Here is a 22,701-nt window from a genome sequence, read left to right as displayed (position 1 = left end):
CCCCTTTCCTCTCTCCCCCTTATTATTATTTTTAGTGTGTGCGTGTGGATGCTTTTTGAGAGTTGGAAGGGATTTTTTTTTTTTTTTTACTCCTGACTTAAACATAGGGTAACTTTTTAAATTTTATTTTTTGGTGTGGATTATCTCTTTGGATCGCGCCGGACTTGGCTTCAGGAAAGCAACTAAGGCTGCAGGAGGCTGCGGGTGCAGAACGCTCTGCTCTGCTGAAAGGGGTCCCCCGCCCTCTTTTCCTTTTTTTTTTTTTTTTTCTTTTGGCCTTCCTATCCTTCCTCCTCTCTCTCTCTCTCTCTCTCTCTCTCTCTCTCTCTCTCTCTCTCTCTCTCTCTCTCTCCACTCCCCCCTCTTTCTTCCCCACTCGGCTCCTCTCCCCCCTCTCGCCCACAGCGTTTGGTGTTGATTCGAGCGGGAAGAGGGGGGTGGGTGGGATTGGAGGGGGAGACCATGACCTCCAGCTACGGGCACGTTCTGGAGCGGCAACCGGCGCTGGGCGGCCGCTTGGACAGCCCGGGCAACCTCGACACCCTGCAGGCGAAAAAGAACTTCTCCGTCAGTCACCTGCTAGACCTGGAGGAAGCCGGGGACATGGTCGCAGCCCAGGCGGACGAAAGCGTGGGCGAGGCGGGCAGGAGCCTGCTGGAGTCGCCGGGACTCACCAGTGGCAGCGACACCCCGCAGCAGGACAGTGAGTGAGGGGCGCGAGCCCAGGGAAGTGTGTGCCGGGGATCGAGGGCGGAGGCCCAGGTAGGGAGGCGGGAGCGCGCCCATGACCAGGGGAAGGAGGTCCGGGTTTTCTAGGAGAGGTGGTGGCAGCCGCCCGAGAAATGGCCGGTCAGCATATAGGGCGCAAGGGGCGAGGAAAAGAGGCTCCGCGGAGGGCGTAGGCGAGGCAGTCGGGGAAAGGCTCCGTGGCCGGGAACGCTCGGAGGCCTTGCGGTCTGGGGCAGGGACTCTGACCGCCAGGGACTTCCTTAAGCCCTCAGTCCCGGGCGAGCGCCGCTGCCACGACATCCGGCAGGCGGGGCGAACGGACTGGGCTCGGGAAGGGTCCTGCTGGGGCGCAGCCTGGAAAGCCAGCTCTGTCTGAGCACAGCAGCGGGTTAAGCTGCTGAGTGGGGTCGGGAAGGCTTCTCCCGGGTAGGTTGGAGTGCCCGGTGCGCAGGAGCCCCACTGCCGCTGCGCAGGCTGCCCACCCTGAGCGGGCACCCAAGGCCTGGCAAGCCGCGAGCAGCGCGGGTACGCCCGCCCTCAGTCCCTCCGGCTGCTCTCTGTCCCCTTCTTTCGCCTCCACCTGCTGATGGGTTTGAGACTTAGAAATCCGGTTGATTTGGGTAAAGTCAAACGAAGCAAAGGGAATGTGCTTTAGAAGTAAATCTGAGATCCCCGTCCGGAATGATTCCGCACAAGAGGGAGACACCAGGAATCGCGGGCTTCATTGCTGAAGCTGGTGTCACGTTTGAGTAGCTCTATCTGTTGGCCTCTAACCCTCCAGAAAAGCCTACGCTTAAGTGCCCGTCCCCATCCTCACCGACTGATATGGCCCCCCTCCCCACCACCATGAAAAGCTCGCCTGGCATTAGCTTTGTCTCTAAAACGTAACTCCAAGTGTATTCCATCCTCCTTGAGTCTGTAACAGACCTGTCACTTGGCTCATTCCAGGTGACATAGGCCGAGATATGCTCAGATACTACCTCTCTCCTCCATCTTGCCAGTCAGAAGGGGCTGGAAGTTCTGAAATGATTCATTTCCACACCATTATTTGCTAATAGCTGTTTTTTGAAGTTTGGAACCTGTGGGTGCCTGCTACTATTCTAAGATTCTCACAAACATTATCCATCTCTGACTTTCAGAAAATAGACATGTAAAGCAAACTGTTCTGAGAAACAGTTGGACTCAGTGGATGTAGGTACCAAGGGAGAGGCCTTCTCTGGGGTCAGGGTACCACTCTTACCCTGCTTTTTTAGCTTAGGCCTGGAAGCCCCTTGGTGATTTTAGCCAGGAGTGACCTGGGACCAATCTACCCAATGCCCACTTACTTTATGCAGAGGGCCTCAGGGACTGACTGGCAAAGGAGATTTGCCCGGCCCTTAATTAAAGAAAGGCAGCCAACTTTGAGGAATGAAGAGTCAATATCCAGAGTAAGGGCTAGGAGCTGCCACAGGTTATTTTAATTTAATTTTTTTTTTTGAGGGGGAATGGGGTGGGAGATGGGGGGTTTGCAGCTTTGGATTTTCTGCCCCTGCTTGCAGTGCCAGCAGCAGGACCAATGTGTTTGCTAGGCTCTTTTAGCAGTAACAAAATGCACTGTGAAATACTATGATTATTTTAAAACATTTACCAGGGAAAATGTAAAAAACATGTAAACACTAGAAGAATAGTAGTTGGAATCTTACAGCTCTTATTCTAATATTCTTACTCTCTGCAATGGCTAATTATTACACTGTCAGAGGTCTGAAGGCTGGACCCCCAACAGTAAACAGGACTGCAAAGAAACTGCTGCGTAGACCAGGGTGGAGCAGGAGAGAAAAGTCACTGTTGCTTTGCCCCAAGAGAAGGCAGGAGGATGGGAAATGCAGGACCAAGGCCCTGGCCTCTGCAAGCCCAGGGCCAAGGCCACGGGTGAACATCAGATTCTGCAGGGATGCAGAAGGTACCTGTGTTTTGGCTTCTTTGAGTGGATGCCAAGAGAAGGGAGCTCTGGGTTTGTTATGGTACTCTAGTAGGTACCTAGGGAAGCTAGGTGTAAAAGCTGGCTACAATACCCAGGAATGATTTGTAAGTCAAAGGAGATGGCTGGGAGACTGCCTGGGATTGGTGAATGGCTCCTGGAGCCACCAAGGCCACACCACACATGTGGCATCTGCTGGGACATTTTAGGGTTGTGGGCACAGTTGGGACCATTTATTCTGGGAGAAGGGTACAAAACTATGGGAATCTACCCTGGAGATACTACAGCCTATCCCCTACATATGAAGAGTGAAGAGGTCTTGGGGGAGAGGACCCAGAAAAGAATAGACTCCAGAGGCCAGCCAGGGAGAGGATTTATTCAGAGGATGGTCAATAATTTGGGAAGGAAGTCACAGAATGCAGAGCAAGGAGATGAGAAAGTGGCTGAGAAAATATATCTATGTGGAAGGCTTATTTCCAGAGACCTGGGTTTGGGGCTATGCTAACAAATAGTTTGTTGCTTTTCCTTACCTCCTTCCTCTCCTTGGGGCTATGCTAACAAATAGTTTGCTGCTTTTCCTCACCTCCTTCCTCTCCTTGGAAATGATAATGGGAGAGTCTAAGGATGATGGTGGAGTTACTGTCCCTTAGTTCTCAGGCTCCCACCAGGAGTTGCAGAGGAAGTTGTAAGCTGCTTGGAAATCAAGACCTGTGGGGTTGAACTGGTCCTCCAGCCTGCAGTGGACCGGAGGATGGGTCTGTGAAACAGAGGAGAGGGGAGTCTCTGGGCAGAAGAGTGCTAGAGCAGAAGTCCTGGCTTCAAGGCACACTGGGAGTCAGAGGGATTGAAAAATTGCATCAGGAGCCCGGTGTTTCTTACAGCCAGCTGAGAGACTCCTCCAGAGTGGAAAAAGATAATTTCCATTGGAGAGATGGAGAACAATGAAAAGATAACTTTGACTTTCCCAGCTTACAGAAACAGTTCTTATCCCTGTCCTTTCTAAATTTTCTGTTTGGAGGAAATTAGCAAACAGCCCTCAACTTACTCTTTCAATATTAGCTTCTTAAATTTTGCAAAAATTTAAATTACAATGTGGTCCCAGTGTAGCGAAGAGGAACTGAGCTGGGCCCAAAGTGAGTGCTTCCTCCTGAACTACCCCACTCCCCATCAGCATCCCAGCTCCACCCCTGATGTTGAGATTCATTCTATTTTTCTTTCAATAGAAGGATTTATTTTCCCTTTTAGCTGATTCTCCTGACCCAGTATACTTCTCATAACTTCTGGGCTCTTTAACACCCTAGGAATCCAGTGGTGAAGGTGGAAGTTCCGTGTGTGAATGGGGGTGATGGCAGAACAGGGATACCAGGGAGAGGAAAGAGGAACCGGTCATAAAAAGACGCAGACCTACCCCTAGAAGGACAGTTCATCTCGCTTTTATTTCTTAATCTCAACTTCTGCAAACTGTTAAAAAAAAAAAAAAAGCTCCTGCCTTCCACGTTCCCAACCCCTAAATTAGTGAAACCAGATTGTCCTAATAGGACCTTTTGTTGGAAACACATGTAGTCATAAAAAGGTAGACGGAGAGTCAATTAGACACGCGCGCGCGCACACGCACACACTCACAAGCCGCCGCTAAGTGTGTACCGGGCGCAGCTGGGCCCCGGGCCTGGCGGGATGCAAATGTACCACAGCGGCGCGGGAAATCGATTTGTCACAAAGGGAGAGGTGCAAACGCGGCGCGAAGGCCTACCCTCGCAATCCACCAGCCGCACTCCAGCGGGCCCAGCTTCCCCAACTCCTCCTCGCCCGAGGAACGCCCAGGAGAGAGGGAACATTTTCTGGGGCGCTCCCCGGTTGAATTCGTATCAAAATAATATCAGTTCCCCCTGTGTCTCAGCATTCGCGATAGTTATGGCGCCCGAAATGACTTAAGCGGCACCACCCTGGGACCTCCGGTGCTGACACTCTGAATTTGAATTTTGCTCTCAATTAATTCAAGAGGGGAGCCAGTTAAATAGATCGTCTTTAGGGTAGCCAGGAAATTTTTCTTTTTAGAGGGGAGGAAGGTGAAACCCAGAATCAACGGCGGACACTGAGCCCTCTAAGCCGAATGCGAAGGCCGGTGGTGAATGTTAATTTTGCATGCAGGGGCAGGGGGCTGAGTGTCCTCCTCTTAAACTGTTGGATGAATGGATAGTTCAGTGACTCTCGCCCGCTTTCGGGCCACAGGCAGAAGACTTGGAGTTTGAGGTGTCAGGGAAATGGGCCAGTAAAGTCCAAGGCGCCAGGCTGCCAATGCCCCCGGGGCTGCAGATCTCCAGCTCTGCAGACCATGGGTCACCGTCCCCGCGGTGTATTTCGCCGGTGAAACCCTTTCCGCGGCTCGGAGCCTTTCTCCGTGCCTTGGATGCCCTGCGATCTTGCGTTTTGTTTCCCGACCTTATACTGGTGCACTCCATCCGAGTGTGGGGCCTCAGGCAGGTAGCGATGTGTCACACCAACCAGTCCGCTCTCCTTCCTTCCTCTTCCCAGGGGCGTCATTTTAGATTTTACAACACGAGTGCGTAAATCATCTCTAAACCAACAAGATGTCACCCCCCTCATGCCCTCTGCAAAATGGATCTTTTTATCAGAAGCAGCAGTGCATTTCTATTTCACCGACCCAGACCCGCTAGTTTTGACCCCTGCTCCGGGACAGCAGTCACCTTTGGCACTAAATGACAGCTGTAGATTTTCAACTGCGAGTATCTCTAGATCATTTTGATTTTTCATTTTAAAAAGTATGTTTATTTTACAACCTTCTTTACCCTGTTTACCTGCTAGCTCTATTAGCTGGGCCTCACCAAACCAGATCCCTAGCCCGGGGAGAGCGAACCCGGTTGTTGCAAAAGTCTTACTGCAGGATGCGGTGCGGGTTCCACCCTCGCCCCCCACCCCCATATGTCTCCAGCCCCTGGAGGTGCCCACTTTCTACCGCGTTTGGAATATGCATTTTCTTTTAACCCCTTAGAAGAGATGGAGTCATCAGAAGCATTATAAGGACCGACTTTTTGAAAATAGGGGAGTATTTACAAAGAAGGACATAAGGCTTGCTTGTGCTCTTGTGCTTATTAATTTTTTGCAAGGGTAGAAGAGTTTTTTTGTTGTTGTTTTTGTTGTTTGCAGCGGGTGGTGGTGGCAGATAGAGCATTCTCCTTCAAAGTAACACCACTGCCAGGGCTCAGCATCCTCTATCCAAGTCTTTGTTAGTTTAATTTCAGGACTCTTAAGAGTATTCCAGAAAGCTTGAGACAGACATTTAAAAAAAAAAAAAAAAGGTTTGGTTAAGGGGCAAACTCCCTATGGCCATTTTGTGTCTAAACATTTGCAAAGCTACCTATAGGTGCACAGCATGACAATTGGAATGGGCTCACGCTCTTTGTTCAATTCTGTATTTTACTTTGATGAAGCCCAACAGTGATTTCCACAGTTTGGTGCTCTTTAGCTCCCTTTTAAACAAGATAATGAGGACGTATATATCAATAGCATTGTTATGTATCCAGGAGAACTTGAACTCTTGAAAAATCAAATATCTTGGTATTCAGGCTAACAATGCTCCATTAAAAACCAACACTCTCCAACAATATAAAACATCAACAAACTGCCACAGCCTTTCCCCCCCTAAACACCGTTTCTTATTAAACCAGGAAAAATGGAGATGCACTCACTGCCTACAAGACTAAGGATGGGTCTTTGGTGTTTATCAGCCGGCAGGTTTGTTTTGTAGCTGTGGAAGCTCTTGGAAAGACATTTCCACTGTGGTCTGATTATTAGCAGTTTCTTAGCAGTAATTGTATTTAATGCATCAAACTGGAGTATGTAGTCACACAAACAATTATGGCTTATTGATTATGGGTTTAAGACTTTAAAGATTACTATAGTTCACTGGCTCTGGAACTTAATGATATTTCCTAATGAAAAAATATCTGAGAAGCCAGTTTCGGGGCTGATAGCCACTCCAGCACAGGGGACGGGGGATGAGAAATAGAGGTATAAATGGTTAAGAAAGTTTTATGAAAGAAAGAATATGTCAAAACAAATCAATTCCATGCACAAGTGACTTCTCAGAAGAGTCAGGACAGTCAGAGTCTTAAGGAGTCTGCAGTCCTGTGGTCCTCATAGACAGAAGTAGAACGTTCTTCCGGTACTGGATGCTCCAGCCCTTTTGCAGCACTGCGGAATGAGGAAGCTCTAATTCCTGAGAACTTTGGGGCTTACTTATTTTTATGTTACCAGTTCCACCAAGCTCAGCATCAAATGAGGAATAAATTTGGAATATGTATGTTCATTTGAATCCCCACTATCCAAATTGTTAAAAAGATCTAGGTTGCTTTCTGGAGTTATTTGCAAGTGACTGGAAATTTTCTTAGCAGGCAAAGAGAGAAATAACACCCAAACTCAGACGCAGGAATGAAGCTTGCCATGGGGACTGAAGAGCAGTTTTTTTGGGGGGGCTCCCTTGTTGGGGGGGGAGTGAGTGTATGTGAAATAAGTACACGAGGAATTAATCCAACGTAGAATTTTAACTTTTAAAACACAACCCAAAGTATATTTTTTGGTTTTAATTGTCCCGGTCCCTGTCCAGGAAAAGATGCAAACCCTCCCACCCAACCTCTGCCCTTTTCCTGCAAATTGAGGGGACTTTGTGTGGGGAACCACCAGCCTAGCCAGATGTGCTTCTTCTTGCCATCTCCCGTCGATAGGGGGCGCAACCCCCCAGATTGAGGTTGGGATGTTGCCCACTCTTAAAAACCCCTGGACCCAGGCAGGAGAGACAGGCTGAAAGACTCCTTTACATTAAGCAGCAAAACACGAGAAATAGAAATAGTGGGGAAACTCTTCGGGGACTATCTGAATCTATGTTACACACATGTTGACAGAAACATGGAGGGAGCTGGTAGGCCGCTGCCGTCCTCACCTCCTTTGAAATGAGGGTGATCAAGATTCCATCCTGAGCAGACGGGCAGCAGGAGGTAGAACAGACTACCGACCCTCTGGAGTCAGTAGCTACTAGAATGGGTGCCCAGGTTTCATGGGGAAAGAGAGGGTTTGACCCCATAGAGGGGTTTGTGTATTTGAACTTGTTTAAGGAAAGAGGGGCAAATGTTTAAGGAAAAGGGACAGACTGACAGATGGAGACCCGGCTGCCAAACTGCTGCAGAGACCCTGAGCCATCCGGAGCCTGGTTTTAGGCCATGGTGTTAGGGTAACCCTCCTTCCCCCCAAGAATAGTAATTGCCCCCGATTCTTGTGTGAACCTGAAACTTAAGCACCCAAGCCATTTTCAAATCTGATTCCTGCCCTCCAGTGATCTCCCCTTTCTGGGCAAGAGTTTCAAGGGACTTACAGGACAAATGAAGAAAAATTCTTAACCTCCTTTGTGAATTTTTTTTCTTACTGACATTGGGGGTCAACAAGATGAGGCAACCCTGGAGGAAACAAATCCACTGAATGAAGATATTGTCTTCTTAGCATAAATGGTGGTTAATACATACCTTCCAGGATAATCTGAGCTGGGCTGTACCCTAGAAGCAGGAGCATGGGCCAGAACTGTGAGGGAAATTGCTTTCCCACAAACGTTTGTCTGAGAGTAAGAACATTCACCCCATTCACTTAATTTCTCATCATCAGTCATGTCATTATAGTTTAAAGGACCTCACAGTGCTGGAAGGTGGTGTAGTTATGAATAAGCATGAAAACAGATGAGTGCTCTCCCAAACACTTAGAAGGAGGCCACATCATTCAAAGAGGACTCGGATCCATAACTTTAAAGCAAAGAGGCCCAACTCAATCAAAATCTGAGCTGGATGTGCTGTACTCAGTCAGTCTGACCATGGGCAAAGTGTGAGCCCTAGCCAGCACTTGAAGCACATGCAGAGAGCCACATTTCCTCAAGTTCCATGTCTTCTTCACACAAATTCAGTGTTGGTCCAGGCAGGGCCTGGTAGAGTTGGCTTGGGCCTCGTGGGTTGGGGAGGCAGTCGACATTTCAGCCCCCTGTCCTTGACTACTGGCCTTTTTCTTCTTTGTAGTTCCTCAACCCCAACCATCATGTGGAAGATCTGCGTGCTGCAGAGAAAATTGGGACATAAAGGCCCCCCCCTAAATACTGTTTTCTGGAGTCCTCAGAAAAAGAGAGGGCTATCAAGCTCATTTATATGTAATGTATCGGATACCTACATGCAATTTTCCTCCCTGCTAATTCATTTTATAATAGCCCATCTTGCGACTTCTTATGGTTGTTCCTTTTCCAGGTAACCCATAAATATAGGGGATTTAACATTTCAAAGTGACAGGCATCTGCATATGTTAATATCAGTCCAGACTGGGAGGTGATGTTAAATAATTATGTACATTTCGATTTTCCTTTCAATTTTCTCCAGTGCTGCTTCCCTAGATACTGGTCTAGACTACAGGAACTGTATAACTCTGAGACAGCTGTCAAAATGTTGCCTGTGTCAGTTAATGCTTACTAAATAATAGAATGAGCTCCTCGTGTTCTGTTACATGCCTTTCTATTTAGCCAAAGTCCTAGGCCCCTCACCCTCTCCTTCCCATCTCGTGCTCTTTGCCTGGTACTCTAGGCCCATCATTTCAGTAACCACGAGACTCCAGTTCATAGCTTTAACACCTCCGCGTTGGAGGGTGCAGATCCATATATGCAACCCCCTATTTGACATCCTCATTTGAATGTCATAAAAGCGCTTCAGCCTCAGGAACAACAAAACATGGACTTCTTTTCCCCAATCTGACCTTCTTCCAGACTTCACTCTTTTCCTATGTGGCACCACGTCAGTGCAAAACTCGAACATTTCAGACTCAGACCCATCCTTGACTCTCCTTCCTTGATGCTTCTGTCCAAGCCATCGCCAGTTCTCAGCAAGTTTGCCTCCTAAAATTACTCGAATCATCTACTTTTAATATCTCTAGTGCCTCTCCCCTGCTCGATGTACTGCCTTCCTAAATGTGCATCCTGCCTGCTTGTCTTCTGGGTGGAGAGGATGAACAGAGGGTAAATGGATCCTCCAAGCTTATTTATTGGATGATTGAATAACAACTTAGTTTCTTCTACAAACACGTTGATAAAAAATCATAGTCCTGCCCTTTAGAGTACACAGTATCTTTTCATTCTTTTCCACATCAAGGCTGAATTGTTCACAGTCTACCCTTCTTTCCCGTTCCAGCGTCTTGCCCATTCACAGACACAGGGCAGATGGGCATCTCTTCCTATTGCCCCCTCGTGTGCCAGCCCTGTGTGTGTCCCCTGTGCCCTGCCTCGGTTCTGCTTCTCTGACTTCTTACCTGAAATGTCCTTGCTCCTGCCTCTTTCTGCAAACCTGCCCCATTCTTGGAGGCCTCCTCTCACTCCCTGGTTCCAGACTCTGCGAATCCCTTTCCTCAGTGTGTACTCTGGAAATTATCAGTGCCTCCACAGGATTTGCGTGATTATTGTCTAAATATTTTATGATGGTTAACTTGCCGTAAGAATTTTCTTCAGACTAGAAACGTGTGGGGGAGGGTCTCTTCCACACTGTGCATCACAGCAAATAAGTTCACAGGTGATGGCCTTGTGTGCTGTGGCTCTGCCATCTTTGCTGTCTAGCCGAGAGTCACTTTTTAATTACAGAGTAATACCAAAGTGTGACATATGCTTATTTTTAGAAAAAGGTACTATTTTACATCAAAAATTCCAATGAGAAAGAAAGGCCATCTGTAGTTCCTACCTGGAAGTAGATACAGTTGCCATTTTCATGTTTAATTTTGTACGCAATTTTGAATTTTATTGTATTAGCATTCATGATGACTGATTTTTTTTAATCAGAAATTAATGTCATTTTTCAGATTGTTTTTTTTCCCCAAATTAAGAAAAGAGATAAACATAACTCACTTGTTCTCATCAGGAAAATTAAACAAACAAGCGAGCAACGGTAAACAGGTTTCCCAGGGTGACGGGGCTGTGGCATCATGGCCGGCTCCAGCCCTCCCAGGTTCTGGGGGAACGCTCTTCCAGCCCTGACGTCCTTCAGAGAAGCAGTTTCTTTTTCTTTTCCGCTTGTTCTAGCTGGGAGCTTTCCTAGACATGAGCACATGTCTCCTTTTGAAATCGGAAAAGCCTGCGTGATACCTAAAGGGCGTGCTGGACCCCACGTACAGGGCCTCAATTCACAAAACTGAGTGTTTAAATGGCTTGGTAAGGAAGAGCTCTCAAAATGACCACAAAGTGGGGGAGAACATATCATAAGGGACTGAACATTTTTTCATTATTATTGATCCCGGATCTTGAATTTTCCTTTGTTAAATATCTTAAAACACATTTTTTTTTAAAGGAGGAAACAGCATTCATTTCTCTATGCTTTATAGAATGGTGATTATGATGATCAGTTGGGATAGTGGCATGTTCCAGGACATGGTCGTGTGTTTTCACAGAGAAAGAAGCACTTACAAAAATAAGGGTTGTGTGTTTTATCCAGACATGAATCTTTATTAAAGTGATGATTATAAGGAAGATATAATTTGGTCGGGTCCTGGGGATTTGAACCCAGGAGTGCTCTACCACTGAGCTACATTCCTATCCCTTTTTATTTTTTTATTTTGAGACAGGGTCTCACTAAGGTACTCAGTCTGGCTTTGAACTTGCAGTCTTCCTGTGTCAGCCTCTGGAGAAGTGTGCCTGACTAAGATATAAATTATTATGATGAAGTTTATCGAAAAATCATTTTCAGGCAAGTCGACATTAGAATATTTGCCAGACGAACACCAATGTTTTATTGAGGGAAAGTATCAACAGGTGATATAAAATCATGTTGAACAAAATTTGAGTTTGAACAAAATAATGAATGAGATGCATCTTCTCTATGTTAGTAATTAATGTATCTCCTCACGAGAAGGGAGACAGAGAGTAACCACCATTTCTGAGAGTTTAAAACCACACTTGCCCAATAAACGTTCCTGCAGTTCTGCACGTTGCGTCTTCCTAAGGAAGGAAAGAAAGAGCCACCCGGAGAGCTGCTGGCCCGCAACCAGATGCGCTGCTCAGCAGCTCCAGGCCTCCGCATGGGGAGACCACAGGGTGAATCCACAACACATTTAAGAAATAAAATGTAATTTACTTCATTAATCATGGAACTGAAATCTGCAGTTTTGCTAGACATATTTCAAACACCGAATCCCTTCTGACAAGAGAAACAGAAAATAATATCACTGCACACTTGACTCTAGCAGTCTGTTCTTAACTGCCCTCAGGGAGGAAGAGATTTTTCTGAGTATGATCGTTTTTTACTCAGAATATATGGGCCGCTATTTAAATTTTTATCTTCTCTCTTTCTCTCCCTTTTCTGGAACATTTTTCTTTCTTAGGGTGGCAAGAATATCTGTTTTCTGTACAGTTGGGGTTTTTTTTGTTTGTTTGTTTGTTTTTGGTTTGAAGTTTCAGAGCTACCTTGAGCATGAAATTTCAAGGAAATTTAGCCTGTGTTGGGGTAGGCCTTGAAGTACAATCTTTTTATCTCAATTAATATACTAAAGCTGCTGGCTTGTTAGTTCCTTTCCGAAATTACTTGTGTGAACTGATAACTTCCTTTGTCATAAAGTGTTAATTAATATTATGAGAGATAGAGTGAGGTGTATAAAACTACTTCACAAACTTTAAGAATGTAAACAAATACCATTATGTTTCAAAAAGCCAGTTCTGAGAAGTAGGAAAAGTCAGTATAGTTATTTTCATCTTACGGTCAGGAAAACTGTAGCTTGGAGATTTTGAGTGGGCTATTGTGAATTGACATGTACCATTTCAGTTGTCTGCACCACACCCCACTTTTGAGGTCAACCAGATTCTTTTCGATGCATTATTGTCTAGTGACCAGTGTGAGTTAGGATGAGGAGTCCAGCATGCCACCTTGCTGTGCTGTGCAAGTATTTTTAGACTGAACGGACTCACATTCCTCATTATAAAGAAGGCGTATGATTGCTGTGGCTGTCTTCCCCAGGGGAATGCAGTAGGCCAAGAAAAGGTTGCGTTCAGGAAAATTTGAATATTTGAAAAATAAATTTGAATATTTGAAAAATAAAGGGATAAATATATGTGACTAAGAATAAAGGGATAAATATATATTAAATAGCTAAATATATATACCACAGGGATCCATGGAGCATTTTCTAAATTAAATTATCAGTAAAGATCAAAAATATAAGAATGCATTTCATTAGAGTTATACCAAACTCTCAAAAAGCAAGAAACCTTTGGGGTTGGGGGTGTAGTTAAGCGGTAGAGCATGTGCTTAGCATGAATGAGGCCCTGAATTCAATTCCCAATGCAAAAAAATATTAAAAATTAAAAGGAGGAAAGTCTTTACTGTTGATTTATGGACATCGGGAGTTTCCATGTGTTTCACTCTGAGTTCAGAGAATTCTGTATGACACCCTGGCCCCACCATTTATTTGCCAGTTGATTCAAGACAATTTTCTGCATATCAATGTGCTCATGGATAAACTGGCATATTAATATCTGTTGCACAGTTTCACGGGAGGAATGAGACAAGGGACGCTGAGCCCTCCACCCTCTCCTCTTCCCACTGAAAGTGTCAGGTAGACGCTTGCCTTTCTCTAATTCTCCACTGAGCCGGCGTCTCTGACAAGTACCACTCCTTCCAGGCTCGGATGGACAGTCAGTGTGGTTTCTCAGACACTGCTGGAGGCTGACACTGCTCCTGGAATTGTAATATTCCCATGCGCTAGGTCCCACTCACACAGCGTGTCACTGAAGAGCGGCTAGACATCGGTTTTTAATCTGCAGTTAGAAGCTGGTGCCTTGTGACTCTTAGCAAAGCCCTCAAGGCCCCACAGTGAGAGCCAAGCAAAGGCTGGAGCTTTCTGAGAAGGGTCCCCACCCTCTGTCTGTCCAGGGTGAAACAGTCCTGCAGCTTTTGCGCTTCAGATGACGTGATCCTTTTCTGTTCCAACACTGCAGTCTCTCCTGAGGAAGACTGATCCCTTCCTTCTATTTAGCTTCCGGATTTTGTAGGAACTACATGATACATGCTGAGGACACAAGCATCAGCCCGACATAGCAGAAAGTTTCCTGATAGGTCACGTTACCTTCTCGCTGTAGTTTAAGACCTCCAGCGTAGCTCTAACTCACCACTCCACTGAGGTTCCTGTGGGGTTTACTTAATTTTGTACCTCAATGATACAATTACGTATACAGCTGCCATTCTTCTTCCAATTCAGACTTCCTAACCAGTTGAATAAGACAAACATTCTGTCCTCAGTTTGATGTGTAACTTGTTTTTGAGCATATCATTTTGAAATCTGATATGCGAGGTCATATAGACTGCATTTCTATACCATGAAGCATCCAGAACCCTATTTTTACCAAGCAATTAGCAATCAAGTCTCCCTGGCATTCTTGGGTAATACATTGGCTTAGCTAACAGCTGTGGTCCATGTGGAGCAAACCAGTCCCTGTGGGTGAGGCACTGGAGACAGTTTATTGCAAAGCTGGTGTTCTAGTGTCTAAGGAAGCGACTGACCACGAGGCCATTTAGGATCCAGGCAGCCAGCCCTGAACATGCTAAGTGGTGTTAGACACAACTCTGTTGGGAACAGCAGTTCTGACGTGGAAAAGTGCGTGTGCTGCCTAAAAATGCTGATTTTCTTGGCTCTAGCTCTTACGGTCTGCTTGGTGATGTGGGTAGCTCTGGGTTACTGCTCTCCTTGGGAGAGCAGGGGCCCTTCCTCATCTGGGGAAATCTGTCTTCAGCCTTGGTTTTCTTCAGTACTTTCTTCTGTCTATATTGCTCCCACAAGCAATTAATTTCTCATGACTCAGATACAGAGAAGTAACAGAGCACCTTCCCTAATGTGCTTGTGTCCTAATCCTCTATGTCTTCAGAGTGGGGCCCAAATCACTTCTTTGGAATGAATGGAGGCATCTTAAAATGAAGATTCCAGGGCCCGATCCATACCCAGTAAACCAGAATCTCCAAAATGTGTGCATTTCAAATATCCCAGGTGATCTCTATGTACCTCAAAGTTTGAAAACACTGACCTAGACCTCTCTTCCATAACGATTGGTATCGAATGAGTATTTCCTATGACGTCAACTAAGTCTTGTGTGTTCTTCTGTTGTTGTTTTACTCTCCCTAAGAGTTGGTCTTGTGCCTTTAGTGCATGTAGTTTTGAAAACAATGGCAGAGAGGTAGACAATTTCTAACTCAGAGCACTTGTCATGGGGTTTTTCCTACTAAATGTGGCTAACAATTATTGAATAAATGAATATATGAGCCAATAAGTGAGAAATAAAGAGCATCAGCCCAGCCTTTACAAGTGCCTGGCAGTGTCCTAAGCACATTGCAAAGAAAAAATGTAAAAATCCCAAGGCTAATGTTAGGCAATGGCTGTCTCAGCACTTAGAAGAAAAATCATATATTGAAAAAGTGGCAATCGCTCACAAGGATCCTAGTATTTGCAATTTAGTTTTAAGTGTAAGTTCTCAGATCAAAGTACACCACATGAATGTGTTAAAGGACAGTACTTTCGATTTTATAAACTACTTCCATGCTTTCAGATGGTTGATAAAGCACAATTTTTGTAATATTTTGAAATTTGGTTACCTATTTTCTATGTGGTCTGATACAGCCAATTTTTAATTTACCTCTTTTCTAGATGTGGACTTATAAAATGGATGTAAATGAAATTTAGCCATAGCTTTTGGAAATGTACCTTGTTTAATGACAATTGAATTTATTCTCTTAAGTTGGCACATACTAAGGTTATATTTTAGTTATCACCTTTTAAGGTATGCTCCAGGGCTCTTGTCCTAAACTTATTATTTTCTATTCAATATCAGGTAGCATCTAATGAGGTCTGTATAGTTGCAGACTGCTGTCCAAAGGGTCTGCTTGTTGGCCTGTCTTAACCGATAGACCACTGGACTGATTTAAAGGTATTCTGTTTAGAAAAGCAGGAGGAGGGTGATTTAGTAAGCTCAGAGGAAGAGAACAAGAAAGGACAGCCCTTGCAGAGATGAAAAGGGGCCCGAACCAGAGGCGAAAGGCTCTCCTGGAGCCAGTCTGAACCACTACTGAGTTACAGGCCTCTCCTCCCTCTGGGATCCTTTGGTGACATGAACTTTGCTCTAGTGGTTTATGACGTCACTGGAGCCCCCTTGGTGGAATTACAGCTTCATAATTCACAGTGGGCTCTTGTTTATTTTAGGTTGAATCATTTGTAGAGCACACTGGCTGCACCCCCAGGAGCTGTGTGCTCACACTCCTGCAGGCCTCCCTGTGGCACAGCTGAGTGCGTCAGAGTCACCCAGTGTCATAGCACCCTGTACAAGCCTGGCAGGTGCTGCGTTTGGTTGGCTGTGTTGAAAGTCAGCCCAGCCGACTCACCTCCTCAATGAGTCTTCTTTTTGGGGAGCAGTTGCCAAAGATAGGTACTGGCTTAAGTCCACTTTTCTGAGTAGCAAGCCTAATGCTTCCATAGGAAGTAATTCCCCATGTGAGACTGACTTCCACAACGGAACCGTGAAACATGGCTCCAGTGGACCCCTGGGTACGCAGAGGTATCAATGAGACAAGGGTTCCTGAGTAAACAAGGAGACTCTGGGTTTTCCTCCAGATTTCTTTGTGTTTGGCTCCAATAGCTCAGAATTGATTTCACTAACAGAACCTTGGGGCCTCCCAAGGGGAGAAGGGGACTAGAGGAAAGAAATTAAGATTTACTAGTATTCCAGGTAGAGTGGTGGGTGATTTATACCAATCATGCTATTTAACTTTGCACAATCATACTGGGTGGTGGATTTTATCAGCCTCAGTTTATAAAGAGGACCCTGAGGCTCAGAGGAGGCTTAGTTTGCCAAAAGCTTCAAAAGCAGCTACCAACAAGGTCAGAACTTGTCTTGGCCTCTCTGGCACACTGTATTCCATTTTCCTCTTATTTATCTTCCAGTGGCTAGAAATCAGAAGGCAGTAGTTCCATTGAGTTGCTTTTCTGTGGCATTATTCATTGAAGTACAGGGCTACTATATCCGGGGCACAAGGCTGTGTATTGGATCTACAAATTTAAAAATGCAAATAATCCTCAGAAAATGATATCTTTGGGCGGGAGGGAAGCTTCCCGATGGCCCTAGATGTTTTGATGTCAGTTAAATAGCAAAATTGAAGTTAATTACAGGGCTGAGTGAACTTAAATGAAGGAGTTCGTTGGAAGACAACACTGGATGATAAACAGGGGTGAGCCCCAGTCTGAGGGCTTTCCTGAAAGTGAGAAGTTGATTTTGACCATTTTCCCCCATGCTGGGATTCAAGGCAGGGCCTCATACACACTAGGCAAATGCCCTAACACTGAGTCACACCCCCAACTCTTGACAGTGGCTTTTCCAAACAGTATGATTGGAACATGCTACCAAGCCCCTGTGAGCCCGTAACCCTGTGGATAGGAATACCAGCATATCTTCTGGACATGTCCCTAGAATACTGATTGCACCAGCTGTGTGTTGGTCTACCAAGGTCCTGTTTAGGTCAGCTCTAATGCTGGATTTTAAGACAGTGGAGAAAAAGTGACAGGTTTTTTTTTTTTTTTTTTGGTTGTTGTTTTTTGCTGTAGGAATGAGTCTTTTAAAGTTATGAATTGAATTTTGTTTGAAAGATTCAGATCATCACTTCTAATTTGGCTTTTAAGAACTAGAAATCTATTCATCCAGACGCAGTGTTCTAAGTGGTGATGAGGTTCCCAGGCAGCCTCTAGGTGACTAATGAGGGTATGATTTTCACCTGTAGTGTAGATAGAAGCAGCTGGGGTGTCTGCATCCTGGAAGAAGTGGCTTTGTGGCTCAGCGATGAGGAAGAGAGGGATGGTTCTTCCCTCTATTGGTATAGGACCCACGTGGGGCAAAATTTAAAAGCGGATGCATTTAATCTCTGGGCAGACTTCATAATACTCCCTTGCCTTGGCCACCAGTATCTGAGTTAAGTGTGTGCATTGTCATGTGGCATGGTCCCATGGTTCCTTTAAGAATGCCAGTGAGGCTTTGGGGCCTTGCTGATTTTGAGTTTGACCATGTCTCCCTGTGCTGGGGATTGAAGCCAGGGCCTCATGCACACTAGGCAAAGTTAGAACACTGAGTCACACCCTCAGCCCTTGAGGTGAGTGATGGGGAAAAGAGGAGCAGCAGGTTGGATCAAGAACCTCAGGAGGGGACATGTGTGTGAGGCTCTCCCTCTTCTTAGGGTTCCCTGTGAGGAAGATAGACACAGAACAGTAGCTAAGTGGGAAGACCTGTCGTGAACTATCATCATTTGGGTGAATGATGTACATGGACAGCCCACCTACCCCCGTGCGTGCCCTGTTTTCTGGGACTTGCTGCTATAACAAATGGGAGGCCTGGGTTGAAGTCTGTGCCTGGGAATGTTGCACAGGTGCAGAAGCCACAGGGCAGGAACAGCCCTGTCTGTCCAGGGAGCAGACAGGAGGTGAAGGTGGCCGGAGCGGAGCAAGTGATGGGAGTTGGAGAGAAGACGAGGGAGAGTGTGCAAGAGGGCGGTGGCAGGCGCTTGAAGGTGGAGGACCTAGGACTAGTTCTAAGGTCAGCATGGGGCACCACTGGGGACATCTGAATTGTGGAGTGTGGAGTGTGCTTTGGTTTTTCAAAGAACCACCTGCCTGCTGTTGGAGTGTGGATGGTAGAGGAGCAGGAGAAGCAGCTGAGAGGTTTTTACAAAAGCCAGGAGAGAGGGTGGTCTCCTGAACCAGCTGTAAGGACCATGTCCTGATCAGAGTGGGGGGGCGCCCCAAGGAGGCACTACTCAGGGGCTCAGGAGGCTAAAGGGAGCTGGCTGAGCTTGGAGATGAAGGAGAGAAGAGGGGCCATTGTCACCAGGGCGTGCAGCCTGGCCCAGGGGACTCGCTCAGGCTACTCATTCTCTCAGCCCCATCTTTTCTGTTTCTCTCAAAACATAGAAACCAGATTTTTCTCTCAAACTTCAAGCCTCTCCATGGGAGTATTGGCCAGAGGAGGCAGAGCGGTTGTACACAATTTACGTACTGCCTGGGTTTTTCTCAGAGGAAGCATTCTGTTTTAAATTCCGCAGAAGCAGCCTCTTTGTAATTTATGAAAACATGGGAACATACCTTGCTAAAGATGGCAGTTCAGATGTGTGAAGTAGTATAAGGGAAATGTCTTAGGAATTTACCCGCGTTTCCTAGGCCTGAGCCCCTCCACTTTCAGGTGTGTGCGTTAATGGAGCCAAAGGTCAGAAATTAAGTCTTTTCTCCAAACAGTGAAATTGAAATCATAGTCAAAGTCAATCTGATTTTGATGGGTCAAAATCAGAAAATTTTGCCTACCACTGGCTATTCTGCTAACAGATACTGTGTTCAGGGGTGCAGCACTTTGGAGGATCTTGAAGAAGTGTGTGACACACCCTGTTGCCAAAGCAGCCAGTCATGTGGTTGGGGAGATGAACCTAATGCCCAGCTCACGTGTCCCCGCCCGCCCCCCAGGTCCTTGAACCTGCTCCTCCTCCTTCGCCATCACTCGCCTCAAGCCCCCGCCTGGACCCAGCTCACAGTTGGCACAGCAGCTATCCCGGCTCTTCACTCTGTGCCTGTATCTAGGTCCGTCTCCCTCTGCTCGGTCACATCCCTCCTTGGAGTTGCTTACAGATGGAACTTTCTATGTCCCTGAAGTAGTTCCAGACTGGGAAACTCCAACCTGTAAGAAGTCACTAGTTGGAAACTATCAGAAGAAACTATTTGTTCAGCTTTTCAAGAAGCCTTTGAGACTCAGCTATCTTAAGCATTCTGCAGCTTGGAGCGCCGTGAAGGAGTTAAGAAGTGCCTTACTGTCTTGTGTTTCTCAGTGTTCTGAACCTTCCAGCACTTTCCAAGATTTAAAAAATAATTTGGCAAATGACAAGTTGTAGTCAGCATAAACCTTAAATTACGCAATGGATTAAGAGAAGCTCAGTAGTTGGAAGGAAAAGCTGGACTTCATCTAAATTGAACCTTGGAATGAGATAATAGTCATCCGACTTCAGAATGACAATTTAGAGCCTATCAGTTTATTGACTCCTCAGCACAGGAAATTTAATCAATATTTTTCCTAAGGCTGAAATATTGGCTTAGGTTAGGGCTTATCTGAGGCTATTTGAGGCTCCTTCCTCTCTTCCTCTGAGCTCTCACAGATGTCTTCATCAATGAAAACAGGAACAGAGGAAATTGGGTCAGGATGAGCCCCAGTTTCCACTGTGGCTGGACCCACCAGGCCTACTCATCTCCTAATGCAGGACACAGGAGGCTGGTCAGGCTGAGAAGCCAGTTAGTGTGGGATCTGACTTGGAAGTCCTTTCAGAGGGCCATTCAAGTTTGGAGTAGCAGCCGAGTGGTCAATCTCAGCTTCTCAGGAAGACATTGGAATCCAGGGGCTGTGTGGGCGATCTGTAAGACCATGCATGTGGGAATTGAAGTGCTCTCACCCAATCTTGGAAATCTGAAAAGTATTCATTTTGATAGAAGGAGACTAAAAGAATTTAGAGTATATGGAGTTGGAAAATCTATATTTCAGTGCTGCCTGGTTCTGCCTATGGATGCCACCCTTTGCTCCATGACTGTCTAAATGATAATCTCTGCTTGATTTCTTTCTTTTTTTTTTTTAACTAATAATCTTGGGGTCTCAAGGGAAAAGACTATTAAGGAAAGGTTGTGTATAGTTTGAGGTCTGATGAGCATTTCTATAAAGTTCTAGTGTAATGTGAGGGTAACAAACTGCTGTGGACTCAGAGGCATGTTTTCACATCTTGCAGGGATGCAGAAGGAAAGGCTTCTGGAGGAGGCAGTGTTTGAATGGGACTTGAGGGTAGTAAGTTTTTAGAAATTTATTCATTAGTGCATTATAGTTATACCTATTGGTGGGGTTCACTTGGGCAAACTCTTAAATGCATACAAGGTAGCTTTCTTCATCTCAATTCCGGGACTTCCCTTTTCCCTTTTACTTTCTTTCTAACAAGTGAGAATAGTGTGAGTAAAGAACAATGCAGACACCAGCGAAGCAAATTCAACATGACATGTACCTGTTCAGTCCCGCCAGAGCCCTCCTGGGGCTGAAGCTGGGGCCTTGTCAGAGCTGTCCTAGCTTCCCTCTGTCACAGCTAAGAGTCTAGACCCTCCACCTCCAAGGCTGCCCATCAGGTACCTTTCACCAGCTTTCAACCCCCTTTAAAAATGATTTGAACAGCACTACATTTAAGAAAAAAGAAAAGGCCTGGAAGATTTTTAGTTAAGGGCAAAAAACAAAACAAAACAAGTTGATGTTTGTGTCCCAGATATTTTTTCAAAATATAGTTTGGTAAGTGGAGAATGGCATCTTGGGAAAAATGTGGGCCCAGAAGACCAAACTCCTAAAGGGGCAAAGGCGGGCAGCTCTGCATTATGACCCTGTTTTCCTTTAAAAGGAGCTATGGCAGCCCTGGAGATGAGGGAGAAGGAGGGAAGGAGGACAAATGGGGAAGAGAATTCCCGTTCAAGAAATCCCGTGGTTTTCAGCAAGGTCAAAAGTCTGAGAGGTCTGTAGTGCCTTGGGGACTGGGACTAAGAAAATGTGACTTGCCAAGGTCAGGATTCCTGACACAGATTCAAATTCTAGCCTTAGGGGGGTAGTATTTCATGAGAACAGAGGAAGAGGTGGCATGAATAGATGACATTTCACATGGGTAGGAGACAGGCAGCCCCGCACTTGTGCAGTGATTCCAGGAGAGACCTTTCCAGAACAAACAGAGTCACCTCTTAATTGCCTGCATCTGGATTCCCCACTTCATGGATTCTTTGAACAATCCACAGTTGACATGTCTAACTTACACACTCTGTAGCTTCTTCATGATCAGTCTACACCATGAGAGTCCAATACCACTTGCAAACTATACCCAGGCAAAACTGGTGAGAAATGGAGAAACTACATAGTGTTTTCTAAGGATCAATACACGAAGCTTTTTGACCCTGTGTTGTCTTGGGGGGTGGAACCAGCCTTCGTGGAGTGTTTATTCATGGTCACGCTTTGCTTCTCTTCATTATTCGGAATAAAGGAGAATTCACTGTGCACTTTTCCATCCCCAAATGCAGGTCTTCTAGGTCTTCTTACTCAGAGTTGCCTTTTTCAGAGTAACCCCAAAGTTAAACAAGAAGCACAATTTCTATTAAAATCACAGCTTTTTTTTTTTTTGAAGGTCACCAAGCCTGCCTTCCTTTCTTCCCCCCTCCCTCCTTCTTTCTTTCTTTTTTCTTCTTTATCAAGTCAGAGTACAGTGAGTGAGGATATAAACACTTTAAACCCATATGAGAAAGACCCTTAGGCTCCGGAGAAACCCACAGGTCTCTTGTTCGCAAATCTCCTTCCCCAGCCTCCTAGAGGCCGTCTCTGCGGGACTCAGGGTGCCCCATGACTTTTGCAGATCCTCTCCTTTCTTCCCTGTCCTAAGCCAACAGTGGACGAGCTGGCTCTGTGGGAGAAGCAGGACTCGTGGTGCAGATGTGGGTTTGGGAAGCATTCTTTCCCTGGGCTTTTTTGTTCTGCAGAGCTCTTCTCTGAGCCTCCCTTCCCTTTTCTCTAAAATGAGCCCCGTTGGCTCCCTTGGAGTGTGTTCTTGTGGGCATTAAATGAGATAATACCTTGACTGTGGTCAGTATTGTGCCTGGCATGTAGCTAATCTTTGTCAAATGAAAGTTATGTTGTAATAAGTACTTGGATCTTATTTTATAATTGAACAGACACTATGGAGTCTTTTATCACTCAGCCATAAAAGCTATGTGAATATTTCCTTGAAATATTTGTAAACATCTGGAAACAATTTAGTCTGAGGACACTTTAGGTAACTAAAGGGAGTCATTCTCCAAATGAATATATAGTCTCAGAAGGCTCTGAGGTCAAAGAGCAAGTGACCAAATACTTCTGCTCAATCCAAAAAGCTGTGGCGAGAGAA

At 45.7% G+C, this 22,701-nt stretch overlaps 1 protein-coding gene across 2 annotated transcripts in view; it reads left to right on the top strand.

Moving 5' to 3' along the window:
* Positions 1–321: 321 nt before the first annotated feature.
* Positions 322–22,701, top strand: part of Prrx1 (paired related homeobox 1) — a 67,488-nt gene continuing 45,108 nt past the window's right edge. For both annotated transcript variants that reach the window (XM_027935049.2, XM_027935050.2), the window contains exon 1: positions 322–703. In XM_027935049.2, coding sequence (XP_027790850.1) covers positions 463–703 — 241 coding nt within the window. In that variant the 5' untranslated portion in view covers positions 322–462. The remainder of the gene's footprint in view (positions 704–22,701) is intronic.

Source organism: Marmota flaviventris, chromosome 12 (assembly GCF_047511675.1).
Source record: "Marmota flaviventris isolate mMarFla1 chromosome 12, mMarFla1.hap1, whole genome shotgun sequence".
Lineage (NCBI taxonomy): Eukaryota > Metazoa > Chordata > Mammalia > Rodentia > Sciuridae > Marmota > Marmota flaviventris.
This window is presented reverse-complemented; position numbering and strand designations above follow the sequence as displayed.